Below are 15817 nucleotides of genomic sequence, written 5' to 3' on the forward strand. Positions count from 1 at the left end.
TGAGCCATGGGCAGGAGATGGGAGCACAGCAGGGATTAAAACACAAGTCTTTGATTTTTTTTTTTTTTATATGTCTTTTAAATTTTATATTTTAAATAGAAGGAATCTATTTCAGGACCGGGGTGATTCATAGTTCCATGTTTCAGGCGGAGGCCAGATGGGAAGGCCTCCTGGGAGCTCCTCTCTGCGGGGTTGGCCTCCTTCCCGGGATGCTGCCCTCTCCCTCTGACTGCTACTCCCACAGCGGAGAAGGATGGGCAGCAGCAGGCAGTGTGCCCTGCACCCCACTGCATCCCACCCTGCTGCCTGCCGTGGCCCAGCCTGGCACAGCACAGCTCCTGACCCTGTCACTACCCCTTCCGAGGGTCCATCTGCCTTCTAAATCCCAGCCTGGCTTGGGAATCCTCACAAAGGGTGGGGTTGCTGTGCAGAGTGAGAGGGGGGAGTCTGGGGCTGCTGTCCCAGGGTGGCCGTGTGCCAGTGAGGAGCCAGCGGGGTCCCATGGGGGTGGGAGCAGGGTGGTGGGCACCGGGGCTGGTAGCACTGGGGACTGGGGGAGATTGTACTACGGCTGGTGGCCACGCAGGGATGGATGGCATTGGGACCGATGGCCACCCAGGGGCCGATGGCACTGGGATGGCTCCGAGAGCACTCGCTGGAGCAGCCGGTACCATCGAGACCCGGCACCACCTTCCCCAGGGCTGAGCCCAGGCGGTCCCTGGCCCCCTGCCAGCACCTCTTCCTTCCACCCTCCCTCCGTTTCCCAGCACCTCACCATCGCCCCCCTTGGCCTCTCCTCCCACTCCTCCCATCCTCCAGCACGGCCGCATTTTTCTGGGTTTGAGCTCATTCTTTCCACTCCCCTCTCTGCTGACTGCCAACTTTCCATCCCATGGCCCCCCTCCCCCGTCTCGTGCCACAGGGAAACACCAGCTGCAGCTGCGGGAGGGACCGGCAGCAGCAAGGAGCCCCTGTCCCTCAGGTGCAGCCCCCAACCCCGGCGTGGCTGACGCTGTGTGAACCACGGCATCGCCTCCAGCAGCACCAGGAATCGCTGTGCCAGGAGCTCCAGGGCAGAGCAGTAGGAGCAGAGCAGCAGCAAGGATGGAACAGCAATGCCACGGGCACTAAGCAGCACAGAAAAAAAACCTGAGCACCCATCTCCCCATTTCTGAGGACAAAGCTTGGGATTTGCACCTCTGGAGAGGTGAGACTGAGACTCTGAGAGGAGAGACTCAGAGAGTCTCTCTCTGGAGAGACTGTTTTCCCATAGGGACAGGGTGCTGCCCCATCCCAGTGTCCCATTTGTGCCAGCCACAGCCCGTGGTTCCCCACGGTCTGACCAGAGAGCGAGCGGAAACTCCCGACCTGCGTAGGAGGGCACCCCTGATCCTCCCTGGCATGAGCCCGGCGTCCTGAGCAGGTTCCCTCATGGAATCCCAGCTGCTGGATGGCAGCACAGCCTAAAAACAACAGGCAAAGCCCACACGGCTCCAGCATTGCCTCCCTGGGTGCCCAGGGTCACTCCCTGCTTGCTGCAGCCAAGCACGTCCCTTCCTGGCTGTGCCATTCCGCTTGGCTCCTGCTCCCTGCCCCTTCCCGGGGCACCAGGAGCCACCAAGCGCCCGGCTCCCTGCCCAGGCTGCAGCTCCCATGGTGCTCAGGAGCTTGAAACCTGCAGGTCAGCAGAGCTCAGCCCTTCCCAGAGGCTTTTCCAGAGCTGGGAGGTGCAGGGGTCTTCACAGGGGATGATGCTGGACCCCTGGGTGAGGAACTGGTGGTCAAAGGGTGGCCAAAGGAAGCCCTGGGCAGAGGCTCTCCCTGCCCCAAGATATTCCATCTCATGGAGAAGGACCCAGCCAAGGCCTGGCTAGAGCAGGAAGCAGATCCTCAGCCCTGGCCACAGGCAAGGAATGGGGCTTCAATCTGACCATGTGGCTCTGGGATGTGGCTCCCCAGGGCAGGGACCCAGCAGAGAACAGCAGCTCCCTGATGCGGTTTATTCTGCAGATCAAGGGTTTCCCCATCACACCAATACAGAGAGAGCACAGAAACACTGGTGCCAGGGAGACAAAGCTCTGGCACAGCAGGGTCTGGGTGCCAGGTGATGCCTCTGGTGCTCCCCTGCCCCCTCTCCCCAGCCAGGGTCCAGGCTGTCCAAGGTGGACACTGCCACAATGCCCTTGCCAGTCCCTGCTGCCCTGCAAAGGATGGCACTGCGAGCAGGACCTGCCACACTCCTGGTAACCTCCAGCCCTGCTCTGGGGCACAGCCACCCCTCACCTCCAGCTCCGCAGGAGCAGCAGTTATCCAAAATCTCACCACCCCAAGTGCAGGTACCTGTCCCATCCTCCACTCCATAGACCTGGTCCCACTTATCCCCTCTCCTGGAGGGGAGTGGCTGGATCCAGAGCACCTTCGCATCCCTCAGCACTGGTGAAAACAGCTCCACATCCTCAGCATCACTGCAGCCCTGGCTGAGCTCTCTGCAGAGCCCCCGGCCACGCTGCTGGCAGAGAGCAGAGTCTCAGCCAGCCTGTGTGGAGGGACGGGACTGCGGCTCTCAGAGCACAGACAGGTCATGGCAGGATTTGGAGCGGACTTTGAGGGCCACTTTGCTGCTGTTCCTGGCCACCAGCCTGTCGAGGAAATGCCGGGCTCTGCTGGTGAGGCTCTCCTTGTGCTTCTGGCCAGGCGTGGGGTGTGGATGGGACTTTTTGCCCCCTTGGCGCAGCCGGATCTGCCGCACCACCCCCTCGAAGAGCTCAGCGACGTTGTGCTGCAGAGCTGCCGACGTCTCGATGAACTTGCAGTCAAAGACAGCAGCGCAGGCCTGGCCCTCTGCAAGGGAAGGGCAGGGAGTTGGCAGGGCCCCGCCGGCAACCCCGAGTACTGTGGGACAGGCGCTGCCACGTGCATGACAGCAGCTGCACATCCAGGGACGAGGGGAGAGATGTGGGGGAAGCAGCTGGGCACGAGCCCCCTCAGGAGGTCTCCACTAGCCAGAACCTTCACCCCCTACTCACCTTCTTCGGACACCTCACGGCACCGCACCAGGTCGGTTTTGTTCCCCACCAGGATGATGGGGATGTCCTCGGCCTGGCGTGCGCGGCGCAGTTGGATGCGCAGCTCTGAGGCGCTCTCGAAGCTGTCCCGGTCAGTGACAGAGTAAACGATGATGTAGGCATTCCCCACCTGCAGGCAGTGGCTGCAGCGCTGGCTCTTCTCACCCTGTCACCACATGGGGAACGAGATGTCACCAATCTGTGGCCGTGACCACTTCCAGGGGACAGCAGAGCACCCTGGCACTGTCAGCGCACCCCACCAGCCCCCACATTGTGGGGAACAGATGCATGACCCTATTAATTAAATGCAGATTAAAAGTTTTGGATTTTGAGGGGAGTGTTTGGGAGTTTTCCTCTCTATCAACAACAAACTGGGGCTGTGAGTTCAGCTTGATGTGGGTAGGTGGAGCTGAATCCCCTGGGAATGCCCTGGGACAGTGTGGTGGGTGCTGCACCCCGCGTGATCCAGCACTGCTGGGCAGGGTGGGAATAAGCCATAGCAGAAAAAAAGGGGGCATTGTCAGGGTATTACAATGCTGGGGCATCTCTGGGCAGTGCAGGTACGTGCCAAACACACCCTCAGTCCATGTGGGTGCTGCACCCCTGTCCACAGCATTGACTCCATCCCCACTCCCGGGGACTCACTGCCTGGTGGCACCTACAGGAATGCAGGGCCCTGGCATGAAGGGAAGGAGGGAGGCACTTGGAGGGAGCCAGTAACAGCAGCACTGTTATTTCTGTCCAGGAGACACCTCATGTGCTGGGCATGAGGAATGCCCCATGCCAGGCTCTTGGGGGCACCGTTTGGTCTGTTAAAGCATGTGTTCTGGCTGGCGATACCGACTCGTGAATTTACCCAGTTGGATCCTTCAGCCCCATCCCAAACCATTTCCATGCATTTTGAAGTGGGTTATCATATCAGCACCCACACCAGCGAGGACATGGCAAGCAGCCTCCCATGCCCGGGGAGGGTGGGCACAGAGCTGGGCAGAGATGTGACCCCAGCCTGTCCTGTCCAGTGTGTATCCCCTGCTCCACAGTGGAGAGGGGAGCCCCAGGTTGCCCTTCAAAGCGCTCAGAGGCCCCAAGACAGCGTCTGTGCTCATACAATGTCCCCATGGCACATCCTGGCTCACCCAGCCCCCTCTAACACTCAGCCCCGCCGTACCTGCTGCTCTGGCTCCCAGGTGTCCAGCACCACCAGTGTGGTCTCCTCGCCATCCACGGTCAGCCTGCGCTCGTATGCGGCCCCTGCGGGACATCAGGAAAGCCCGGTCAATGCCGCACTTCCCAGACAGCCGGGTCCCGGGCTTCTCTCCGTCTCGCCCGTGGGTTTGTCCCATCATGGGGCCACCCTGCAGCAGATCCCCCCCCATCAGAAACCCACCTCCGTGCTGGTCCAGCAGGTCCCTCTCTTGGACGCCGGCGAAGAGATTGACCAGGCTGGTCTTCCCCACGCCGGGGTCACCCAGCAGCACCACTCGGTACCGAGGCTCCCTGAGGCTTGGGGAGCCCGAGGAGTCGGGGGACCAGCTGCCGCGGGGGGCCCTGCCGCCCGGCTCGGAGGCCGTGTGGCCGAGCTGGGGGTGACAGGGCTCACCTCGCGAAGCGGCCCCAGAGCCACCCGGCCGCGACAGCGGGGTGCTGGCCCTCCGCCGCAGCGGGCTCCTGCTCCCGGGCTGCGTGTTCAGGGTCATCACCGGCTCCAATGGCAGGGGGCCTGTGGGGTGGCAGTGAGTGTCGCCCCGAAGGGCACCCGCACCCGGCAGCCCCCGACCGCGCCGCTGCCGCTCCTGTGGCCGCTCCCGCTCTGAGCCGACGGCAACTCGGGCACAACTTTTCCGAGGCACCCGCACCGCCGTCTGCCCCGGGCTTTAAGCCCCGGGAGGTGGAGCCCCTCGCGGCTCCGATCCCTCCCCCGCCGGACACACCCCCGCCCGCACCGGCCTCGGCCCGGCCCAGCCGCCCTGTCCCGGTCCCCGAGGTCCCCGAGGTGCCGGGGAACGGCGGATTCCCCCGGGACGCGTACCCTCGGTCATGGGGAGCAGCGGTTACATCGGGATGCTGCGGGATGCGCTGCCGCGGGTGGGGGCTCCACCACTCTGCGGTCCTGTGTGGAGCAGGATTACCCCCGTTCCTGGCCGTGGTCTCGCCACCCCAGGCCCGGTTCCACCAAGTAAGGAGCGAGCCGAGCCTGGTCTGGTCCTGCCCTGCCCAGGAGAGGATGCACTTTTTCAGGACCTAGAAGCCCGGAGCCTGGCTGTGCAGCTCCGTCTCCAAGATGCAGTGGTGGAACACAAGGCTGCGGCTCTCCTGGCACCGGCAGTAGCAGGAGCTGGTTTTATTTGAACCTGTCTGTTTATCCCAGGCACTGGCAGCACTGTCCCAAACGGTCCCAAACTGTCCCAGTGCGGGCACTGATCTGACCCTACACTGGGTCACCAGTTCAGCCCACACTGGGATATACTGCAGAGCCTCATGGCACCAGGGCTGGTCCCAGGACATCCTTCATGATCAGAGCACAGCGATGGGGAGGCAGGAATGACAGCAACACTTTTATTGTGCCATGAAACCACATCAGCAGATGCCCAAGGTGCTGAGCAGGACTAGGGGGAAGAAGGGCTGAAGGCAATGGAGTCAGCTCGGCACCTCATTCAAGCCTGGTTGCTCCAGGCTCTGGGCAAGGGGCTGGCATGAGACGAGGGACACCTCCTTGGTGGGAATGCTGAGGACCACCTCAGTACCCAGCATGCACCTGAGAGAGGAGAGAGTTAGGAGGGGCAAAGCACAGAGTGGGAATAAGCTGCTGTTCTTTGGCTGTTTCGGTACGAGGAGGAGCAGAAGCAGGAGCAGGGTGACTGCTCAGATTGCGCTCAGAGGTGTCCCGTTCCCTGCCTGGCAGTCCTGTCCTCAGGGGGCACAAGGTGGGTGGAGGGAAGCCTGCCTTGTGTCAGCCTTGCCACCCTCTCTATGTCCCCAGGGTCCTGCACTGGCTCTCAGTGGGGACAGCCCAGATGCTTGTTCTGGGACCCAGGACCATGCAAGCAGCTGGAGGAGCAGGGAAACACTTTAAAACCAGGTGAGGGTAGTGCCCAGCTCCTGTTTAGTGTAAAAAAGAGCCAAACCTGACCCCCAGGCAACCCAGCAGTATTTTCTCACGCCTTGTGGTCTGCTACAGTCACTGACCGCTCTGCCAACCATCAAAATCGGTTCCAGCCCAAGCCCTCCTCCACCACCCTCAGACCACCCTCTGTATGGCAGGCTCAGCTCTTGCCAGCCTTCCCAGAGCAGCAGAGCCAGACACAACTCCTGGGGCTCTGAGAGGGAAAAGGAATGAATTCAGCCACTCTCATTGTCAGTCCTGAAAGACAAACAGAAGCAGAGAAAGCCTGTTGGAGCAGCGAGGTACATCTGCTTTCTCGCAGTGGGGACAAGCGTGGCAAGCTGGGCTTGCTCAGAGCTGCCTCATCCATCTCCGTCTCTGCCAAGGACAAACTGTGTATCCAGAGTGTCCCAGCATAGGGCTCAGACCTACTGGTGAAATCCACCCAAAGCCCCTGGGAGCAGGAGGATTTTTAAGGAGGGGAAGCTGAAATGCAGATGGGAATGGATACAGGGGGGGTTACAGCCCCTCTGGGCTCCACACGCTGCCAGCGACATGCAGGGACCCAGGGAGGGCCAGCATGAGCACTGTGCTCCTCTGCACCCTCACGTTCCCAGGCTGAGCAATTTGTGGCTGATTTTGCTCTTTCAAGATGCAAATCCAGTGTCTGGAAGCAAAGAGTTAATTAGCAAAATGAAGGGCTGGTGATGTCGTGTGAAAAGTTGCAGGGAGGTCAGTGGGAAAGGGCTGAGGATGGTGGAGAGGGCTCTGGCACAGGCTCCCGCTTGTCAGGGCGGGTAAGCACCAAATGCCTGACTTGTGATGTTACAGAAACTTTCCACTTGGGCCTTCCTGCTATTTTTAACTCTCCTCCCATCCACCCTCAGTAACCCCAGCCCCACCAGCTGCTGAGGCTAATTAATTCCCCTTTTTCATAATTTTTTTAAACAGAAAAAAAATAAGTTCCACTAATCTATCACACAGCCACTCGCCTCCTCCCTCCTGACATGTTCCAGGCTTTCCTCCTCCTTCAGCTCGTGCCTCCATAGCTACAGCCATACCTGTCTTCCAGCTAAAACCCAGACCCGGGTGCAGGAGATCCAGTCCCCCTTGACACCCACACCACTGCTGCTCTGCTGGGTGAGCGGCTGCCCAACAGGGTGATATTTTCATGAAAAATAATCCCTGTGTGCACCCGGGGGGCAGGAGCTGGGACATGCCAGGAAGGAATGACCCCATGAGCAGGCCTCCCTGAGCACAGGTTGCTGTGTGTCACAGGGCTCTCCCCCCCCGGCAGGCTGATGGGAAGATCATCCCCACAGAGCAAATGGGATTCATTCTCAGGAATGGAATTGTTTGACATTTGTAAGATCAACACAGTGTCTTTAACCGAGGATGGAAAGCAAAGGTAACATGACTGTACAGACTCATTTCACCGTGATGTGAGCAACTAGCTTCCCAGATTATTTTCCATTGTTTTTTCTATGTCCTGGAGTTCTGCCCTCACTGTGTCCAGCCAGTTCTGACAGCAGGTCTGCACCACTGCCTTCATCCTCTGCACAGGGAGAAATCCAGTCACTGCTCATTCCTCAGAGCTGGGAAATGTCCCCTTGCACCAACCCTGACCTTACCCTCAGGCACTGCTGCTTGCACTGGCAGCACGGAGGAATCTGTCACCGTGCCCGGTGCCACTCCACACAGGACTGGCTCTGGGAAGCAGAGCGGTGCTCCAGCAGCCAGCTGGAGCCAGGGACAGTATGAAGGAATGGATTTAGTGGGCTGTTGCAGGGGTGATACTGCTGCCGATCTATGGAGAACCCCTCCCAGCTGGCTCTTTTGTCCCTTTGGCAGCCACTGTGCCTCCTGGGACAGCCCTACATCCCATTGATCCTCATCATCCTCTGCCCCCCGGGGACCCCCGGACCCCATGGCCCCCCGGGAACCCCTCTTCGCTAAGGCTCCTGGGGATGCCCCGTACCCCCCGAAACCTGAGCCGGTCCCCACGGCGACAGCGGGCGGGCTCGGGGACCGGGTGGGGCCCACGCTCACGGGAACGGGCGGAAGGGACGCCCCCTGCCGGCTCCGCCCCGGCACCGGATCCACCGGGCGGGGTCTGGGTTCCCGGGACTGCAAGAAGCTGCGGCAGCCCGAGCAGCCCGGCGGGACTGGCCCCGTGGGGCGGGGACTCGGCTGCTTGCGGGGCGGCCGGGGCCGGGAGGGAGCAGAGGAACGGCCGTCCCGGGGAGCCTGGGAAGAGGCGGCCCCGGTGCACGGGATCAACGGGGATGGGCAGCCGCCTCCGGCCCCGCAGAGCTGCTCGACGCCACGGGCGTTCCGTGCTAATGCACACCCACCCGGTCCTGCCGGCGGAGTGGCAGCGAAGACCGGAGGTGTGTGGGAGAGGCCGAGCAGCTGCCCCGTGCCAGGGCCATGCGGGTGACCGGTGCCGGCCATGACCTCCGGCTATACCGAGCGGGAACGGCTCGGGGAGGCGCCGCTCGCGGGCCCGGTGCAAAGCCGCGCTGGAGGACTGTGTGGTGTTACCCGCGCGGCGGGGCTTCGGGACGGCGTGGGGAGCGCCCGGGGCTGTGGGCCGGGCCGGGGGGAGGGCGGGCAGCGGGGCAGACCCCGGTGTCCCGGCTGGCCGCAATGTCGGGGCAGCCGGCAGGGGCGGGACAGGCTGCAGTTCCCGCTTAGAGCGCAGGACGGCGACAGCCCGTGGTGCCCGGCCGGCCGCGGTGCCCGGTCGGGTCGGGCGCGGCTCCGCGCGCTCCCCTGTCACCACAGCAACTGGCGGCGGCGGCGCAGCCAATGGGCGCGGCCCCCGGCGGGCCCGCGCGCGGCGGCGACAGCCAATGGGCGCGGCCCCCGGCGGGCCCGCGCGCGGCGGCGACAGCCAATGGGCGCGGCCCCCGGCGGGCAGCCCGCGGTCTCCGGGGCAACAACGCCGCCGCCGCCGCCCCATTGGTGCCGCCCTGCGGAGGGGGCGGGGCCCGGCCGGGGGGCGTGGCCCCACTCGTGGCACCGGGGAGCCGCGTGTCCGCCTCGTGGGCAGCGCGTCCCCCGCCCCGCGCTCCCATCCCCGCCGGGGGCCGATCCCAGGGAGACGCCGCTGACATGGGTGGCGGGGACACGTCCACGAAGGCGTCGGTGTTCCCACATGGCGTGTCGCCGAGCGGTGCAGGCCCTAGTGGGCGGCCCGGGGACTGTTCGGGCCACGGCTCTGGCGAGGCGACCGGGAACAGTGGGTGTCCCGGGAGCCCGGCGGGACTGCAGGGCAGGGGTCAAGCGCAGCATTCCGGGGTAATACTCGGTGTCCCGGCCGGTCACACCCGTGCAAAGGCTCCCGCGAGGGGTGTAGGTGCTCCCGAGGGTGCGGGTGTCAGGGTCACCGGGGACATCGGGGTGCCTAGACCGGGGGAGCAGCGGATTACTGGCAGGAGCTGGAGCATCCTCGGTACCTGAGGGCACAGAGAGGTACCGGCGTACCGGGATGCTTGTCTGAAGGTACCGGGTGTCACCGGGGGTTCTGTGCTGTCCAGGTGGGGGTACTGGGGGCTGCCGAGTTGCATCGGTATGGGGGGCATCGGCGTGCCGGGGTAGCGGGGCGTGCCGTGTCTACTGGGGGGGTAGTGGGAGTACCGGGGAGAGCAGGGGTAGCGGGGCGTGCCGGGTAACGGGCGGTACCGGGGGTACCGGGGTGTGCCACCCTGCCATTCTCTCCAGCAACCCCTCTCGGCGGGCGCCCATTGGCTGAGCGGGATCTGCCCCCCCGCGCCGCGGCCAATGGGCGGCGGGGGGCGGGGCCCCATTGACAGACCCGGCGCGGCGGTGTTTACCGGGGCGGCGGGGGCGGGGCGGCCGCGGCTATAAGAGCGGCACCGGGGGGCGTGCGGCTCCCGGGCTGCCCGCACCGCCCCCGCGCACCCCCGGCCCGCACCCGGACCCGCCGCAGCCACCCCACGCCGTTCCCGACCGAAGCATCTGCCGATTTGACCGGGGAGGCATCACCGGGGCGGCGGGGAGCGGAGCAACCCCGGGGCGGAGCCCTCGCGGCGTGCAGCATCCCCGGGCAGTGCGGAGCATCCCCGAGCCGGTACAGAACATCCCGGAACATCCTCGAGTCAGCGCCGAACATCCCCGGGTTGGTGCGGAGCATCTCCGAGACGGTACAGAGCATCCCGGAGCATCCTCAGACCGGTACCGAGCACCCTCGAGGTGCTACAGAGCATTCCGAAGCATCCTCGGACCGGTGCAGAGCATCCCGGGACAGGACCGCTGCAGAGCGTCTCCGAGCCGGAGACCACCGGGCCGTCCCGGGGCCCCTCCGGAGCACTGCCGCGGCCGCCGCCCCGGCGGAGCCGGCCCCGCCGTGCGCCCCCGGGCCCCGTCGCGGCCGCCTGCGCCCCGCCCCGCCGCCGCCCGCTCCGCACAATGGGGGCGGCGCGGCGCGGCGCGTAGCGGCGGGCAGGGAGGCGGCGGCGGGAGGGGAGGAGGAAGAGGCGGAGGCGGCGGCGGGGTACCCGGCTCCGGGATGGTGCAGCGCGGCCCGCGGGGCCGGGGCGCGGAGGCTCGGCGGGAGTCCTGCGCCCCACTGCCCGCCCGTGACACCGAGCCCGCCTGGTGCAAGACGCCGAGCGGGCACATCAAGCGGCCTATGAACGCCTTCATGGTGTGGTCCCAGCACGAGCGCCGCAAGATCATGGACCAGTGGCCCGACATGCACAACGCCGAGATCTCCAAGCGCCTGGGCCGACGCTGGCAGCTCCTCCACGACTCCGAGAAGATCCCCTTTGTCAGGGAGGCCGAGCGCCTGCGCCTCAAGCACATGGCTGACTACCCCGACTACAAGTACCGGCCTCGGAAAAAGGGCAAGGTGGGCACCGGAGCAGCCCGTCCGCGGCTCCCAGTGAAGATCAAACCCTCCGTGTTGGGCCGTGTCTCAGCCAGCCGCAGGCAGCCCGCCAAACTGCCCACCGGCCCCGACACCCCGCAGGAGCCCGCACCAGAGGTGCCCGCTGAGGACAGCCCTGTGGTGCCTGGCACGGCTGCCTGGCACCCGGCACCCGACGGGGAGCACAGCCCCCAGGAGCCCCCTGCACCCCTGAGCCCTACCACACCCTGCCCGGAGCTAGGGAGGTCCCCAGAGAGCGGGTCCCCCTCTCCCATGTCGGCTGGGTCCCCTCCCTCTTCCTTCAGCTCCTCCGACGAGGAACTGGAGGAAGAGCTGCTGGGGATCATGCCCGGGCGGGCGCCTGCCAGCGCCACCTGTGGTGCCCTGGACTGGTCCGTCTTCGACAAGGACCACGACCTCTTCCCGCGGGGAGGCTCCTCGCACTTCGAGTTCCCGGACTATTGCACGCCCGAGGTGACGGAGATGATAGCAGGGGACTGGCTCATGTCCAGCATCTCGGACTTGGTCTTTACCTACTGAGTCCCACGCTCTGCAGGTAACGCTCAATTTTATTTTCACCCACAATCAGGTCATATCAAAAAACAACCCAGGAAAAAAACAAACAAACCGAAACCAGCTGTTTACATGCAGGAATCAGGTATTTTGCCTTGAAGCTGCTGGAAGGCAGAGCCCCTGCTCCCCCGCCCCTGGCACGCACCCATTCTTCATCCATCTGTCTGTCCGACTGTCGCCTCGTGCCCGCAGGACGCATGGCTGCCCGCCGCGGTTATTTGCCCATGAAATGCATCTCATCGGGTTTTCATTGTCACACCCGGCCGCTTCCCCCCATGGCCCCGGCGCTGACAGCCATGGCTGCTCCTGGCCGCTCCCATCTCTGCCAGCACCGTGTGCCCTCCCGCTCTCCAGGAAGCAGGAGCATCCATGCCACCCCAGCTCTTGGTGCCCACCCCACCTTCCCCATCCCTTGGAGAATGGCTGATTCCGTTTGGTTTTTGACTGCATTGAACGCATGGCTTCAATTTTCTCCTCTTCCTCTCTGCAACCCTTGGGGAGGGATGCCGAGCCATGCCAAACTGTCCCTTCCCAACTCCCTATTTTGTGAGGGGTCCCTGGCTTGGGGGGTTCAGAGTCCCACAGCAGTGTCTCCTTCCCTGTGGCATGTGCTCCCCGCCACTCGCTTTGGGAAGAGTGAAGTTGCACACACGTGACGAGCACGTGGGCGCGGGAGGCTGTGTTGTTTCTTTTGCCAGGCAGTTGTGCGGGGAAAGCTGTGCCACGGAGGGAGCCCGTGTCCGGAGTCACCCCAAAATTGTATGGGGACGAGCCCTTCCCTGAGCAGCCAGCCCTCATTTTAACCTAGGAGCCTGTGCCTGTGCAGGACCTGCTCTGCGTTGGCTGACCTTGGCCAGTGGAGCCAGGTCTCACTGTGCCCGGCCGTGGCGTGTCGTGCTGCCGGGATGGCAGGGAGCAGCATAGAAGGGCAGGGTGGCAGGGAAGGCCAGCTGTGGAAAATCTGCCTTAAGCAACCACACAAACTGGTCCAAGAGCAGCTGCAGCCAGTGCTGGTGGGCGTGTGGGGTGTGGGTGATGCTCTGACGCAGAGCTCCTCCACACAGCACCACTCTGGGCTCTGCTGCCGGCCCCGCCAAGAGCAGGAACATGCTGGCAGGGAAGATGCTGCTGCAGCGGCTCCTCCAGCTGGGATTTTCTTTGCTTTTCCTAATGGCTCCTGCCTGCAACAGCCGCCTCCTCCCACTGCCGGGAGCACGTGGCTGCAGTGCTGGCTCGGCAGCTGCCGCAGGCTGTGGTTGGGGGGGCAGGGGCTGCGCTCTGGTACAGCTGTGCTGGGTGGGGACCCCACACGTCCCTGGGGACGTGGTCATGGCTGGGGCTGGCAGCGTCTGTAGGAGCTGTACTGGGCTCGGTGGCAATTGCTGCTTGAAGCAGCCCTTGCAGTCCCCCATGACCCCGATTCCCCAGGGGCTCTGTGTTTGTGGGGGCCCCTCAGAACCTTCCCGGCCAGTGGGGTGCTGGCGGCAGCGGAGCACCTGCTGCCTGGGACTCTGCCTCCCTGTTTTGGGGCTGACAGTTCCCCCAGTCACAGGCTACCCCGTGCCTGCCCCTTGCTGTCAGGCTGGACTGAGCCATGACCGGGGGAAGGACATCCCCCTCTCATGTCCTGGCATCCCCTGAGGTTGCCTCCAAGTAGGTGTCTGGCCCTGCTGCTGGTGGCCCTGGCTCAGCCATGGGGATAGGCACTGCAGTACAGGGAGAGGTGTGTCCCCAGGCCCTTTGCAGGGATGCTTGATGTCCCCCAGCCCAGTCCCTGGGGGCCTCTCGAGGCCCCCCCGCGATGGTCAACCATCAGCAGTGTAGATGTGTCGGTGTGTAGCGGTAGCTGTGCGTGTGTGTTGGCATTAGCCACGGTGTTTCGGTACCCCCGTGCGGGTGCCAGCCTGCGGAGCCAGGCGGGCATCACGCATCAGACACGTGTTCCCTGGATAGAGCGCGTCCTCTTCTCTGCGTCCCCTCCCTCCCCGGCCATCCCCCACCGGATCCAGTCCCGCCCCCAAAAGGTGGAAAAGCCAAATAAACGCCGGGACAGCCGTGGTTCTGGCAGCCTGCTCCCGCCTCACCGCCGCCTCGGGGGGACTCTGCCTTCCCACCCCCTGGGCAGCCCCGCGCCAGGAGCATCTGAAGCCCCCTCCCATGTGTGAGCCGGGTTTGGGGTTCCCGTGGGATCCAGCGGCCCCAGAGCTCTCTGACACACACAGATCTCACCCAGCACCTCGGTGCCTTCTTGGGGTGCACAGCCACCCCGTGCTGTGGCCAGGGGTTTTCAGGGAGGGCAACGAGGCTGACGGTCACCTGCCCTCCATCCCTGTCCATGGGGAAGCCAAAGCCCCCAGGTACCAGCAAGGCCTGAAGCCACACTGAGGGTCTCGCATCACATGTGTGCTTTGCTGACCCTGGAGCTCAGGGCTCAGCTTCCATTCCTAGGGAGGACATGGGTCCCAGTGGTCCCCTATGTGCTGTGCATCACCCTTGAGCCAGGGTGATCCCTCCACAGACTGTCAGGCGAAATATTTCCTCAGGAGCAGGTTCTGGGTCAGTGCCAGAACTGGAGCCAGCGCCGGGGTCCCCTGCCCTGGCCGCAAGCACAACATCATCCGCTTTGTCCCTGTCCCCACCCCTGTCCCCCTCCTCGAGTCTCGCCGGGTGTGTTTGTCAGGGAGAACCGTCGTGGACAGTGGTGGATTTTCTGTGCCGTGTGGTTGTAGTGCTTAGAGACCCCCCCAGCGTGCGGCCCCCTCCCGCTGCGCCCCCGCTGCCTGGTGCTGGCTGGCATGCGTGTGCGAGCGTGTGTGCGTGCGCGTGCGACATCCCGTCATCACTCCAGACAAAGCGAATAATAATAATAATAGTAATAATAAATAATAAAAATAAACCAAACCTCTCTCAGGAAGCAGCTGCCCTGGTGGCGGCCGAGCGGGCCGGGGGTCCCCGGAGCTGGCGGGGCCCCGGCGCAGCCTGCAGACGGGTGCCAGCGCTCGGGGTCACCTTTGTAGTGTTGTGTTAGTGAAGGGTCCCTGTGTCTGTTACCGTGGAGAAACAGGATTTTAGCCGAGGGGCAGTGACGACCCCATCTGGGCCCGTCTCGGGGGTGTGACACTGCTGGCCCTTGCTCTGTGGAACCTCGGCGAACAATTATCCTGACTGTTGTGATTATGGAATAAAGTGTGTTGGTCTGCTCCCCACGGCTCTGGCTCTTTCTGTGCTGCCTCACTCCTCTCAGGGGAATTTGGGGTTCCCAGGGCTATGTGAGGTCCCCAGGGAGATGTGGGATTCCCAATGGCCAGCATCCCTAACATGTCAGTTCCCACCCTGAACCCCAGTTCCTATGGGCTCTCCCACACTGGGGAGGTTCTCCCTCATCAGTCGGTGTGGACTGGGCGTCCCTGGGAGCAGTGTGAGCATGTGCACGTATGTGCACGTATGTGCCTGTGCATATGCAGCCCCTGGCCCCACCCGTGTGTGTGTGTGTGGGCAATCCCGGCACCGCCCCCGACTCCGTTCAGCCAGGGGGAGGGGACCGAGGGTAATAAGCGGAGGGGGAGGGGACCGGGGGTACTAATCCAGACCCACAGGAGGGCCCAGGGGGGGCCACGAGGTCACGCGCCACTTGCATCACACCCAGACTCCCGCCCCCAGTCTCGCCGCAGCTGTTGCCACGGCAACAAGAGGAGCCCAGAGCATCCCCGGGTACTGCCAGCCCCTCCTGCTGCCCCGGCGCTGCTGGGGACCGGGCTGTCCCCGAGGGAGGGAGAAGTGCAGGGGTTGCCCATGCCACAGTGACCCCCAAGTCTGCAGGCTGCACCCACGGGAGAGCCCCCAGCACCGCCCGCAGCCTGGGCGGTGCCACAGGGGCAGCAATGTTCCAGTGTGGCGTCACCGCAGCCCCCGGCCGTGGGATTCGTCTCTGCGCAGGGACACTGCCGAGAGCAGGGGGGACCATGGGGCAGCTACGGTCACAGCTCACTGGCCCTCCTGACCTTGCCAAAGGTCAGGGCCACACGGAGCTGGTGTGCAGCCTCCAACATGGCCTGCACAGGCACGCATGGCAGTGGCCTCTTGGCTGCCCCAAAGGTGCCACATACCTCCCACCACCACTCCTCCTTCCCCCCTGCTGCCCAAAGGCTCTCCCTCCCAAACGGCTCCAAGCGCTATTGAGAA

At 64.1% G+C, this 15817-nt stretch overlaps 3 protein-coding genes across 3 annotated transcripts; 1 reads left to right on the top strand and 2 right to left on the bottom strand.

Annotated features, from left to right (window-relative positions):
- Positions 1–1986: 1986 nt before the first annotated feature.
- Positions 1987–4942, bottom strand: REM1 (RRAD and GEM like GTPase 1). The gene is made up of 4 exons (XM_032127270.1): positions 4453–4942; positions 4234–4316; positions 3027–3231; positions 1987–2841 (listed from the first exon to the last, which is right to left on the bottom strand). The coding sequence occupies exons 1-4, from the start codon at positions 4760–4762 to the stop codon at positions 2564–2566; spliced, it is 876 nt and encodes a 291-aa protein (XP_031983161.1). The 5' UTR covers positions 4763–4942; the 3' UTR covers positions 1987–2563.
- Positions 4943–8861: 3919 nt separating this feature from the next.
- LOC116452692 (collagen alpha-1(I) chain-like) lies at positions 8862–9980 on the bottom strand. The gene is made up of 2 exons (XM_032127348.1): positions 9658–9980; positions 8862–9438 (listed from the first exon to the last, which is right to left on the bottom strand). Exons 1-2 carry the CDS (start codon positions 9978–9980, stop codon positions 8862–8864), a joined length of 900 nt encoding a protein of 299 aa, XP_031983239.1.
- Positions 9981–10661: 681 nt separating this feature from the next.
- SOX12 (SRY-box transcription factor 12) lies at positions 10662–14837 on the top strand. Its single transcript, XM_032126941.1, has one exon. The coding sequence runs from the start codon at positions 10703–10705 to the stop codon at positions 11600–11602; it is 900 nt and encodes a 299-aa protein (XP_031982832.1). The 5' UTR covers positions 10662–10702; the 3' UTR covers positions 11603–14837.
- The last annotated feature ends 980 nt before the right edge of the window (positions 14838–15817 follow it).

This window comes from Corvus moneduloides, chromosome 17 (assembly GCF_009650955.1).
Source record: "Corvus moneduloides isolate bCorMon1 chromosome 17, bCorMon1.pri, whole genome shotgun sequence".
In the NCBI taxonomy this organism is placed as follows: domain Eukaryota; kingdom Metazoa; phylum Chordata; class Aves; order Passeriformes; family Corvidae; genus Corvus; species Corvus moneduloides.